Genomic DNA, 13,570 nt, shown 5'->3' on the forward strand with positions numbered 1-13,570 from the left:
TCGGCTTTTTATACTGTGTCCGTATACTACAGTTTCCGTTACATGAACTTGGCAGATTCTCGAACCATTTCGGCTTTTCAACCCGTTCTCGTGTCCATCATCGCTTGTGTGGTCTTGTCCGAATCGTGTGGAAAGATGGACTATTTGGCCCATGCGCTCTTTGGGATGGCCACCCTGATCCTCATGAGACCAGCTTTGGTTTTTGGATTGCCTGGGGACTCTATTCTCAGTCGACAGTATTTGATGGACTTCATGCTCACCACGGCCGGGACCTTCTTTCAAGCTGGTGGTTTCACCGCCACCCGAGTGGTGCTTGATGTGGATGTATGTGTGATTTTGATATGGAATGGTTTGTTCGCCATCATTCCATCTTTGGCACTCTCGTTGATTTTTGGCACGTTCCATTTGCCAACAGCGGAACATGCAAATGTCCTTATCATTTGTGGAGTTATGGCCTTTCTCGGACAAGGATGCTTAACCATAGCCTTGCAGGTGGAAGAGGCTGGAAAAGTGGCCTTAATATCAAAATCGTATGATATGATTGTGACTTTTATGATCCAAGTGGCCTTTTATGAGGCGGTTATAGACCTTCACACTTCTGTTGGATTTGCTTTGCTCGTTATGGCCATGGTGATCATGACTTTGAAGCTTCACATGGATTCTTCATATCAAAGGCTGGACGGTGGAAAATGTTGGTGGATTGAATACACTTGAAACCATCTGAAGTTTGTGCTCATTCTGGTGCAATTTGAGAGACTGTCAATATTTCTGATGGGCTTAATTATCAAAAAGCCCCGCGATGGTGGCGGTCAACTTTGGTGTCAGAAATCAACCCAAACTCCACGGGAGGACTGGAATTTTTTTTTAAACCATCCTGCTGAGGGTTGAAACCTGATTGACTCCGAATCTAATCCTGGTTGCAATTACTTTTTGACAAAGAATGCTCTTTTGTGGTAATCTTCTCGTAATTGAAAACAAGCGCAACCGTTGAGATGGACCCGACTATTATTATCCCATGTTTCCAAGCTTTTCCGTCGATGTCTTGAATATTACGTGATGGCATGCCAAAATATTAAAAGGTGTGCCATTATCTCCGATTTCAAAGGGTTTCAAAGTCAATTGCCTGTCATTCTCACTTTTCCTGTTGGTCGTTTCTATGGCATTCCGCACTTATTGTTCAAATTACTCGCGTACAAGCAGATGTGTAAAAAAAACCGGGACGAAATTCGTTCGCCGACTTCCCTTTGGCAAAAATATGTCAATCAAAATCCATGTCGACTCAATCAATCGCACTTAGTCTTTCGAAGTTGGGACTAAACCAAGTGAACCTAATTAAAGTCCATTCATCAAGGGCCAATATGCTTTGTGAACTATTGTACGGCAGGAATGACAAGGGAAGCTAGGATCGGCATCATTCGACAACGATTTGAAACCGATTCAACCCCGACAGAAATGAGGCTCTCCATAGAGCGAGCTGTAAATCTATGGTTAATTACGTTTATGACAAGAGAACACCCCCAGATGTTGTTGTGGCTGATTGGAAATGGCAAAAAGGTGTCGACAGCGAACTTTCGGCAATAGCGAACGATCAATTTCCATGAACAATTGTTTCGGATGTCGGATGGAAACACGATCCCTGTGGATCACCATTTGATATGCAAGCTGCGTAGATATTCAGTAAGCATTTAATCGGTAGTTGGGCAAGAGATGCCAAAAAGTTCTCAAAAACATGTGAAAGAGTAGCACTTTTAAAATTGGGATAAGATCGTGCTTTATTCAAGATGTCGAGGCTGTCAAGTTGGAACAAAGGCTTCTTTGAAAGCTTTGGAGAGTAGCTCCTCCTCATCTTCTGTCAGAAATGAAAATAAGTGCATCCGAGCATTTCATTTCATCATACACAGAACACCAACACTACATAAGACGTCCAAAAAAGAAAGAGGCCGCGAATTGAAGTATTGCAATTTGAAAATCGACTACAACAAGTCGAATCGATCCAAACTATCTACTACATACATATGTGTATACCAACACATAGCATAATGGGAATAATATAGGTAGTTATAGTCGTCCGACATGAGACTTATCATTAGACGCCATTAAGGAAATGGAGAGTCCCTCATTGCCGTCAATTGATTGTAAAAGGGTGCAGGGAACATGCTTCGAAACCTGGTCGGGCGGTCGGTCGGACGGTGAATGGCTGCTCAGTTAGGTGTGAATGGACAGACCTAGATACTCATCATGTTCTACATAGTACTCTGTCTTTTTTCGGCCCCTCAGGGACTAAAGAAGGGGCCAAGCAAGACACCATGCTTACTAAACTTCAATTCATACAAAAAGGGGGGCTTGTCGTAACAATGGATTCATTATTCAAACTCAGTTCAGACACATGAAACATTGAAGAACATGCATTGAATAATGAACAATGTCTTGGAATGGGGAGCAGAATCATGCGCGAGACAAGGATTCTCGTCAAAGACAGACGCAGACGAAGAGTGGAATGAGCTTTGTGGAGCGAATTCATCCCTCATAAGACGGGATTTTCTTTCAATCGTTTGTGAGCGAACCTCTCTCTCAAGTTCTGTGCGAGTAGATAAGTCCGGCGTTGGGTTCGTTTGGGTTGGACAGGATATCGGTAGAAAAGCCCTCAAAAATGAATGCAGACTGAGGTGGTTACGAAGATGGTGAGAATAGTCAAGTCGAGAAGTTGATTTTTATCTCTTGATCGCCAATCCATTCATCAAAGTTCGGTTTGAACACTTGAAAAATGACCTTTGGACGAAAGAGACTTGAGCGATGATCAAGGGGGAGCTTGGAATGTCCACTGGAAACCTATTTAGCACGTCTTAGGAACATTATTTTCCGAGAGTCACCCTCGGATCATCATCATCATCTTTAATAGAAAAGGGTGCTTAATTTTCTAAAGTATGCATTCATCAATAATGCAAGCGTAATTGCCCAGCCAGAGAGGCTAGAAAAAGTGACTTCAACGCTTCATGAGAAGGTGTTTCTAGTAGAAGAAGGTGAGATGCTGTCTACTTGGGTCATACTAAGGATTACTAATGGGGCGAGTCAAGGATCTAATTTCAGAAATCATTCAGGGCCCGATTTGGCTTCCGAGACATTCGAGATCAAACCAATCGAACTTGATTGAGCCTGGCCATAAAAAACGAGAGGAGATAGAATTGGCGAGTCATTTCGTTTTCAATCTTGATATCACCTTGGCCCCGAGGACCCCATGTTTTAGTACTGATGGTATTACTTAGGGTGGAGCAGATACCAACTAGGGAGAGCCGGAACGAACCCACGGACGAATAGACTACCTACCTACCTCTATGTATCTACTACTTCCCTAAAGAAGTGGTGGTTGGTTGGTTAGCTGTTAGCTTTTGGCTGTCCCCTGAAACCATCTTGAAGTCAGTCTAAATAGCATGCACCGAGACCAGCTAGCCAAGTAACCAAGCAAGCCAGCAAGCAAGCTCGTCTGATGGTTATCGGAGAAAAACGTTTTCTGATCAAAGGAACTCATTTAGTTGGATTTTTCGTCTATCGCAATCAATAGAACGGGTTTGAATCGTCATCAAGTTAGCCTTATAATTCCAAGTAACTCGCTCGTTGGTGGTGATTGGTAGTTGGTGGTTTGGACTCCAAAAGGTGAACTTTTGATTGGAATCCTCTTTGTTTGGGGCCAGATGAGGCTGCATTCTTTTATGGACCGACCTTCATTGAGGTCCCATTTCAACCGAGAACCTGTCTGTCTCAGAATCATAGAAAGCCTTTACAATCTGGACTCGACGGACCAGAAACATAGGGGTTGGTTTTCATGAACCACTCAAGTTTCAATTTCATCCATGTGGAGAGCCCCTTCTGAACAACAAATTATGTACGTATCCAGGCTTCTTTAGGAGCCGTGTTGAATTCAGACCGAACTCTCGCAGCATGAGGTCGAATGGCTCCTTGTTTTAGGTCTAACTATGTCCAGATTGAACTTGTTGAATCCAATATCCCATTTAGATCGAGGATTCAGATGCTCGGCCAAGCCACATACGTCGTTTTTATGACTGTGATCTCGAATCATTATCCCATTAAGACCGAGGGGTTCGCAAAAACACCACCACCACCACCACCACCAACTTTTATGGAAATTGTATTAAGAATTCCTAGTCCTTGATCGTCTCCTTGTCGTGGTCATAGCGCACGTTCCGAAATCGCCCCTTTCGTTTCAAATTCCTTGGGCGAAAACTCAGAGACCTCCCACGTGGGTCGCTCACTCGATGGAGATGATGAAGAGTGAACAAAAACAGGAACAAAATGTGCAGTCAAGAACAAAATCTGATTAAATCACGGTTGTCTACATTGAAGTCGATCAGATATCAGCCGTCCTCTAGCCTCAATTGAAAGACATTCCTAGGTTAGAGAAACAGTTAGGTACATCTTGAAACTTGACCCCCCTGAAACGTCCTTATGGGATCGATTAGCTCGTGGTTTGGCCGAAATTTTCAAACCCCGCACTTTCATTGACTAATAATATTCAGCCACATCAGGAGAAAGCACGAGGACAAACGAGATCTCAGACTGACAAGACAGTGTGATTGTTCATGAGCTCGTTTTTCCCCACCTAGGACAGGGCCCAATCTCATGCCTGACATGACTCCAAAGAATTCCTGTTTAGGAAATCTGATCCTTTTTCTGCTCAAAATCCAACAACATCATGCAAAAACGCTCTTTGATTCTGCTCACAGGGTGGACGGAATATAATTCAAACTCACCCGAGCAAGCGTAGATGCCATTGTGAGTCAGGAGGAGAAGATCCAGCGTTCAAAAGCTAGTTCCTCAAGACTTGAGCCGCGATCTTGTCATCCAAATATTTGAACACATTAAACACGAGAGTTCAGTCGAGCAGTCACTCTGAACCAACTTTCTAAGCTCATATCATTCGATAGGACACGGACTTCTAGAGGTGTGGACTGCATGCAAAAGGGAAAATTTCGTGTCGCCTGAACCATTCTCTTCAATCAAAATGAGTTTCTACATAGGATTATAAAATCCTGTGGAATAGATGAACTTTGCCGAAATATGGGCCCAAAATCATGCTTGGGGTACTCAGGAGATGTGGTCAAAGTTTTATACTAATCGTTACATAAAATTTGAACTTTCGGCCTACTTTTAGTCTTGGTAAGATAGATAAACTTTTGGTTTTACCAGTAAATGAGGAAAAAGTAACATTCCGTTAAAAGAAGACGTCAAAGTTGTTGTTGTTGTTGTTTTTTTACTTTATTCCCATATTTCGAAAAGTAGCCCAGAGTTGTTCTGATCAAAAGCAGGCCGATTGGACTATCCATGTTTCTAGAATTTTTTATCGTGGATAGGTATATGCATGCATTGGTATTTCAATATTTGAGGCTCGAGATGTCTTTGCTAATTAGAATTTTGACTGAACCTACATTCACTTTTTAATTGATTGGGTTATATTCGCCGCTATCAGAAATGTAATTTAATTACGAGATTAAGATTAGCATGGCTCTCCTAAACCTTTGTATACTTATCAAGCTTGACATTCTGGGGGGAAGCACCAAAGCGCGAGCATTCCTCATGTGTAGTCAAAGCGTGGAATAAAGAAATCAAGGATGTTCTCAGTTGATGGGCCATTACGGTTCGGTGATATTTTGTAACTCGAGTCCGATTTTTTGAGGGGCAAAAACTCGGGGAAAAGCCGCAAGTGAAATGAATGTACCGTAGTGTGTCGCGCGTTCAACAAGTACGTACTTGAATGTGTGGAGAAGTCAGACGTCTTGCCGAATATGCATGCCTGAACGAATGAGCGAGACCTAGATGTTCACAAAGAACATTTCCAAAGACATCGTTTCATTTGTCAAACATGAGCGTATAGAATGACAACGCTCCGTGGGGCCCATCTCTTGTTAAGGCATGGAACAAGAACACCCGTAATTCAGTGTCCAATGGACAAGATAGGAGGCGTATGAAATAGTTGACTCAAATTGGCCGTTTGCTGGATCCCGAACAAATACTGTGTACGCATCTCAAATTCGACCAAATACGGGTACGTAAGTGTAAAATATCCTGAAAGAAGGAAGCAACGCATGCAGGCGTTTGACAGCAACGCTAAAAAGACGCCGTCAAGAACCTGTCAACTCTGGGGAGCAATTAAAGAGTCAACCCACTCACATGTTTCATTCATTTTTAACCTCTTCAAAATGCTGTCACTTTTCAGGTAAACTTTGGAAAAAAGGTAAAACTAATCCTCGATTAGACGGTTTGTAAAAAGTGAAGAAATTCATTTGATGATATTCTATGAAATAAAGTGGTGAGCGATTGTGGGTAAATGTCATTTGCTTTGCGTGTGTTGTTAACTTGCTCATAAATATGTTTTGTTTCCATTTCATTTCTCTTTTGCTTTCATCGTTGCAATCGGTTCAGCTTCTAATTTTAAATGTAACGTCACAAAAAGTTACATGAAATTTCTACATTTTCAGTTCTCATTTTATCTACAACCCATAACCATGATCGACGAACAAGAAATAAATGTACAAGCCTTTAAAGTTCGAGAAGAGGCACGAACTTGAGCACTCGATCTTTTGCCCGATTTTCTCTCATAGAAATGGAATGGCGGTATCCGTTGTAGTTAAAGGCACTTTTTTTATTAAACAGAACTTCCTTACATATTGTCATCTTTTTTCTGACTACGATTGCATATGTATGTAGTGTAATCTCAAAATTTAAAAGAGATTATGATAAAAGTTCAAATTTTGTGAAAAAATAATAGTAAGAAATTAATTGGAAATTCCCTTTGCTAGAAGTTAGCAGAAATAAGTGAATATCACAACTCAAACAAGTAAAATATAAAAGTAAATAAAATATAGCGAAAATATATTTCAATCATGATCGAAATCAGAAAAGCAAGACGACGAACAACTTATTTCAAATACGTATATTTATTTTTATATCATGAAATTGCAGAAAATGGTTGTAAATTCCTCTTTTAAATGTTACAAGCTATTCTTTTTATGCTCCTACTTTTCCTTTGAGTCTTTGGGCAACTTGCCGATTCGGTCGATAGTGCTGTTGTAACATTGATCTGAAGAGGTTAAAATATTAAGGCAAATTTGATGGCTTTAAACTAAAACTGGGTTGAAAAACTTTCAAATGCATAAAATTCGGTTATTTCAACAATTTATACTTTTATCTCGGGTCCTTTAAGCAAAACCTGTCTGATGACTTTTTTTTAACCATTTTTGGGGAGGTCACAACAAAGGTGATAAAAAAAAACCACAAAACAAGTCATCGGACTAGACAAAAAGCTTTCCTCAGATTTTGCAAAAAGACATTTGTAAAATAAGTCCAAAAGCTTTAAGCGTAATTTACGAATGTTGATGAGTAGAATAGTGGGATCTTAAAAATACGCTACTAGTGGAAGTGCTCCCTCCAATAATAATGACCAGGAACTGTATGTAATTCAATGAAAGCAAAGACCTTTAAAGTCCAAAAGTTGTAGTGACCTCCCCCAAAAATGCAATGACGTCATCTCCTTCTCCTGCTTGAATGTGCCAATACAGGTGCAATCGCATATTCTGCGGATCATTCAGTTAGGGCGCATTATCCACACTAGATTGGCGAGACCAGAAGCCCCGCTAATACGAGGTTCTGAGACTCATTCAAACTTGGGAGCGTGGATTAGGTAATATTCCGAAGTACTATAGCCCTCTACCCAGACTCTGGCCTAGTCTACGAACGGGACCATCAGGCCAGAGAGGGCGAAGGCCTCAGCCAGCCAATCCACCACCGACCGAGTAACAAATAAACTGACAGTTTGGACGCCAGACCACGGCCATCAGGCCAGCCACTTCACACCCACAGCTCACACCCACCATCTTGCCTGACTGGAACGGGTCCAGGCCTGCCGTCATTCATGCCCTCCACACACACACACACACACGTACGTACATACAGTACACGGAGTATGAGAGACTGAGGCAGAAAGACCGAAGAGCTGCTGCGTTTACAGTGAATCACCCTTCGCTACGTCAGTCAGAGACTCGCATTTTGCTGGGTTTGATTCTGGCATGAGTCAGACACGTGGAAGCCAAGCCCAAGTGCCGAAATCACAGAAAAGAGCTCGAAGGACTCGAAGAAGCTCGATGGAAGAATAAACAGAGAACGCCCCTAATCTAATCGCACCCCAGCACGTCTTCCTGGACCTTTGTTGTAAAAGTCTTGTCTTGTCAGTCAAACGGTGAACCTATTCGTACATAACAGAGGAGTTGAAATCCAGCCCTTCAAACGGACGTTACATTACATTGCATCATGTTGATCACGGAATTACGCATTACCATGCCCATGACCAAATTCGAATATCAAGTGGGCATGTTGCACGGCGTGGTAGAAGCCTCTAGGAATGAAACGGGGGGCGGGGAGGGCGTGGAAGTCCGGCTCAATGAGCCCTTTCAAGCCCATCCGTTGCTGGGGAACGATTTCGCGGAAGGACAATACACCAAGAAGATCTACCATCTAGAAAGCAAAGTGCCGGCTTTTGTACGCATGATTGCACCCAAAGGCGCCATGAAACTTGAAGAGGAGGCCTGGAACGCCCATCCCAATTATTGCCGAACGGTGATCACCAATCCCGGCTACATGAAGGACAAATTCAAGCTCAAGATTGAAACGTTTTGCGTGGACAACGACCGGGGAGACTCGGAGAACGTCCATCAATTGAGCGCGGAGATGTTGGCCAAAAGGAAAGTGGTCAAAGTGGACATTGGCAATGATCCCTTACCCGATGACGAGACCGACGACCCCTCTCAATTCAAATCTGAGAAGTCCGGTCGAGGACCCCTCAAGGGCCCCTGGCAGAGTCAAAGTGAGCCCGTCATGACCGTTTACAAATTGGTGACCATCGAGTTCGTGTGGTTTGGTTTCCAAAGCATGGTGGAGAGCTCCATGAACTCTTACGAGATCGCCTTGTTCAGAAAGTTTCACCGGCAAATATTCTGTGCCATAGACAATTGGTTCGGTATGAGCATGGCAGATATTCGAGCATTGGAAGAGCGGGCCAAATTGGAACTGGAGGAACAGATCAAACAAGGCGAGGTTCGAGGCACCAAGGGATAGTTCCAATAATGCTCTGAAATGCGTTGACGTCGTGATATCGCCCAGCATTTTTCAATACTCGCCTCTGCCCAACCGATGTGGGCCAAAGAGCCTCAGTCTCTGGCCCATCCCGGTCCCTAGACTTCAATTGTGATCAAATATTATCGGCTCCACATCGACCACCGTCGAAATGAGGCCCTATGCATGTTAGGAAATTGAGATTTTGGGACACTTTTGTATGTTGTTTCTCCAGCTAGCCAACGGATGTTTAGCCATAAATTTTTCTGCAACAACGAATCGGGAATTTATTTGATTAGGGTTTGGTTGTACATTTAAATACCACATTTCAGATCTGATAGGATCTACATTTGCACTTGGTTGCGATTGAATTGGAGGTGTGCTCGAGTTCCATATCGAAATGGGTTCAATTCACATTGAGACCGGGCATATCAACATCCACGACATGATCCGCGGCTTCAATCTCGAGATTGCCTGGCTGAACATGGAATTGGGGCAAGATCTCTTCTTCGGGGTTATTGGGGGGAGCCGCAACATAAACGCCCGGATAATCGATCAGATACTCTCGTTCTCGGGAAATATGCCGTCGAAAGACATCTTCAGTGATAATTCTTCAATAGAAAACACAAATCATGAGATTGGAGAGACAGTTGCTCTCTGCAGAGTTTAGTGAGAATGCACTTACTCAGAAATACTCGTGTCCTCTCGATGTTTGCTAAGACTGCAGATGATCTGATTGGCAATCTCCGGGCATAGTTGTAAGACTGATCGCCAGCCTTCAGTCTTGACTACTCGTGTGGCGTTAATGAGCATGAAGTTAATCTATGGGGCGTATCCAAGTTATTATTTTAATACCATTCCCAAATCGGACATAGAAAAAGTTAAGCTCACCGTCTTTTCGAGCAGGGGTCGGATCTGGTGTTGTTCGGCTAAGACCGCAATTTCGCCGGCATGCTCCACCGTGATATGGGTGGAGAGAGCTTCCACACAGAAATTGCACAGACTTCGAATATTGTACTTCTCAGCTAAAGGTAACAACTTTACCGTTCGACTCAAACCAATACCCTTGACATCATCGCTATAGAGGAACTCCAACATATCTTTCAAAGTAGCCGGCTCCACGTCTTCGATTCGAATTTGAAGCTCACGAGCCTCTTTCATCTCGTGTGAAAACATGGCTCGGAACACATCGGACCTAGTTGTCCCAACAGACACATAAAGTCATACTGGATACATGAACATCTAATGTGGGAGGCCACCCACCCACTTACCGGGCACACAAGATGAACTTAGAGCATCGCATGATCACATCTCCACATTTAATGCAAACGTCATTGAAGTTGGCCTCTTCCCGCATGTTTCGAATATCTTCGGGTAGAGTTTTGAACAGCCGGCCTAAAACACATTTGAAATCGAAACAATTTTTCGCCCAGATTTTAAAGTATGCCTGAGGCAACCGCTTACATCGAGGTTCATCCATTCGGATGCGTTTGGAGGTGGATCGATACGAAATGCCGGTGCGAATATCCAACTTGACTTGCATAAACAACGTGCCTTGGGGCGAGATGTACTTGTCGTATCGACTAGAGAAGCTCACCATGGTAAATTGAGCATCATCCCGAGCCGTGAAGCGTTCCTAAATCCAACATGACATATGCAAATAGCTACATTTATTTTCTTGACGGATTGAACAACTTACGGTTTTAGTGATTTTGACTAAACCATCTTCATCCAAGATCTTGGCCGACAAGATGTAGTTGATGCTTTTCTGACTCTGATTCGACACTTGAAGAATGAACCCGTCCGTCATATACAAGCCCGACGAGATGAGCATGCCTCCCCGATGATTCACCTCAGATCGTAAGGTGATTCGAAATTTGTAGCTGTCCTCGACGTGATTGGGATTGGCGAATTGCCACACAAAAGTCGGCTGAAACGAAGAGGTCAGCAGGTCAGTTCATTCATTCATTCAGACCTAGCGGGCCATCCGGAGATGAGCGGGCTTACATCTTCGTGGATGCATTGTTTGAAGTTCCTGATTTTAATATCGTGCGTCTGACTGAAGTGATCCAAATCGATTTCGGTGAAATTAGTGGCGGGCGGCAATTCCGCCGTTTCCTCCGCTTTAGTCGATCCAGAGCGTTTCCGTTTATTCTCGCCCGATCGCGCCGAGGACGAGCACGATGGAACCGGGTGAACCGGGGCGGCGGCAGCGGCCATGAGGAGTGAGATCACGTGGATGGAGGAGCCACACGGGTTACGCCTTATTGGATTGGGAATCCAGACTAATCCAGACGGTCAAAGATGTTGTTGAGCTTCCGAGCTCGTTTGGCAAAGTCGTGAATTACGACGTGTTTGGAATAGGCTTGCCATATTTGGCAGACCTAAAAAGGCCAGATAATCATTGAGATGGCATTTGCCCAAGGTATAGAGATATAAACAGCATTTTACCCGTCCTTTCCATTTACAGTCAAATAAAACTTGAAAAGAACTGAAATCTGAAATCTCGTTTGCAAAAGTTAAAAGGAATTGTGGGTCATCATTGAGGCTGAATGAAGGAAGGCGTGGCATTGAATTAAAGAGATATAACACCTTTTGTTGGGAATAAGAATTGCTCAATGAGAAATCCCTGAGCAATTTCCATCCCAAATGCTTAAGATTATTCATTTTCCATAGAACACATCCATGGTTAAGTTTTCATTCGGAATGATTAAGTACCTAGCAGCTACGCCACCACGACAATTTTTTATCAAGCAACGACGGAAAGACAAGCCTGTTGAGGAGATTGTTTTGAATGTCAATTTTTCCTCCTTTGTCAGCTGATTTTCGATCTGTCTTGGAGGTTACGTGTATCAAATCTGAAATTCATCGCGTATTTAATGCATATTTAATAGAGAGGGATGCGTCTTGGCTCGAGAATTGGCATTTCGTAATCTGGTAGACGCATTGTGTTCTTTATTACATGAGACTTGCCCCAGGTTGCTACAGCTTATTTTTGACTTAATTTCTATTTCAATCGAACCATTGGATCAAAATTTATACCCTCCCAAAGCTCAATACATAACTTAGAATGAATGGATTCGCCCAGAGAGACTTTTAATTCTTACAGGTATCTTTGATTAGTTCAATCTATTACTTGATTATCAGAAGAGCGCTAAATAAGTCATCTGATCCTTTTCATGTAGTGTGCTTTGGAGGGCATAACTTTTTTGGTTCGATTGAGCGGAAATTTGAAAAACGTAATTGCAATGAGCTGGAGCCAGCCTTCCTTGAAAATTCCGATGAGTCCAGTCGCTTCCAAAATGTTGATTCTAGACCCAAGCATCCTCGTCTATGTTACAGTAGAAAGCCCACGATTTTAAGTAATAATATCATCATTCTTCAATATTGAAATTATAGATTAGGCATATCTGATCTTATTGATATTAGTCTTATGTTGTACACTATCATTGGTTTGAAAGAATGGTTACCTTTAAGGATATCCTTGGCTAACTTCTCTTGACATAAAGTTATATAAAATTCTATATTGCGATTCTTGGTCATGTATGGCCAACATTTGTAAGTGTAGGTGCTTAAAAGAATCACTGTTGTGACCAAATATAAAGGTAAAGTCATGGGCATTTTCCTCAAACCGTTATACTTTTATTTCTCTCGTCAAATGGTAGTTTCCAGAACTAAATATATTCAAGTTCTTTAGAGCTACTCTATTTCCGGTGTGACTATCGGACCTCAAGTTTAGAACATTAGATAATGACGGACATTAATTTCCTTTGAGGAAATCTGTAATCAGAAATAACCTAATTCGTCCAAAAATAGCGAACTCTCCAGTCAAGCACAGAGAAAATCGACAAGGCCAGAGGAGTGAACCTCGCCCGGTGAGGGAAGTCTATCAACAAATCCTTGCTGTCAGTACGGTTATCAGTAGGGGTCAAAAAATAGTTTGTGATTTTGGTCGAAATATTTGTCTTTAGGTTACGAAAAACAGCCAAAATAAGCTCCGAAAACGTAAAAATAGGTTGAAAAAGGATATAATAGGTTTTCCTATTATTCAAGTATTAATGTGTTTCATAAGATAAAAGTTGCTTGAACAATATTTTCCACGATCTTCTTGCTCTTTGGTCTCAGTGCAATCCCAGATCTTTGCCCTCAGTTGGGTCTATATAAAGGGATCTACTGTCCTTGGACGAAGTTCTCCTCCTACCAACTGCATGAGGACGGACACCGAAAGGCTCACCCGCCTCCCTGGGCCTCTTGTCGGTCTTCAGCACGCCCTTAGTTTTGGTAAGGCTGCTCTCACTTACATTTTAGAACATTGTTTAGGTGGCAAACAGTGGGAGGGTTACTACATGCCTTTAGGTTAAAATTAGACCATTTGCAGTGTGACACTACCATATGTTCTCAACACTTCCTTTTAATGAAAGGTTGAGGTTGAATGTCAAACCACGGAATT

At 42.5% G+C, this 13,570-nt stretch overlaps 3 protein-coding genes across 3 annotated transcripts in view; 2 read left to right on the plus strand and 1 right to left on the minus strand.

The window, feature by feature from the left end:
* Nucleotides 1-997, plus strand: part of LOC131886474 (uncharacterized) — a gene marked incomplete in the record, with an annotated part of 1,347 nt that extends 350 nt beyond the window's left edge. The window contains 1 exon segment of the mRNA XM_059234833.1: nucleotides 1-997. Within this exon segment, the coding sequence (XP_059090816.1) occupies nucleotides 1-714 (714 nt within the window).
* Nucleotides 998-7,664: 6,667 nt separating this feature from the next.
* LOC131886717 (phosphatidylinositol transfer protein beta isoform-like) lies at nucleotides 7,665-9,399 on the plus strand. The gene has a single exon (XM_059235115.1). It carries the CDS (start codon nucleotides 8,320-8,322, stop codon nucleotides 9,121-9,123), a length of 804 nt encoding a protein of 267 aa, XP_059091098.1. The 5' UTR covers nucleotides 7,665-8,319; the 3' UTR covers nucleotides 9,124-9,399.
* LOC131886714 (protein roadkill-like) lies at nucleotides 9,382-11,478 on the minus strand. The gene is made up of 7 exons (XM_059235114.1): nucleotides 11,128-11,478; nucleotides 10,820-11,050; nucleotides 10,585-10,756; nucleotides 10,392-10,515; nucleotides 10,012-10,315; nucleotides 9,806-9,942; nucleotides 9,382-9,731 (listed from the first exon to the last, which is right to left on the minus strand). The coding sequence occupies exons 1-7, from the start codon at nucleotides 11,338-11,340 to the stop codon at nucleotides 9,527-9,529; spliced, it is 1,386 nt and encodes a 461-aa protein (XP_059091097.1). The 5' UTR covers nucleotides 11,341-11,478; the 3' UTR covers nucleotides 9,382-9,526.
* Between the last annotated feature and the right edge of the window lie 2,092 nt (nucleotides 11,479-13,570).

The sequence above is a fragment of the Tigriopus californicus genome, chromosome 9 (genome assembly GCF_007210705.1).
Source record: "Tigriopus californicus strain San Diego chromosome 9, Tcal_SD_v2.1, whole genome shotgun sequence".
NCBI lineage: Eukaryota > Metazoa > Arthropoda > Copepoda > Harpacticoida > Harpacticidae > Tigriopus > Tigriopus californicus.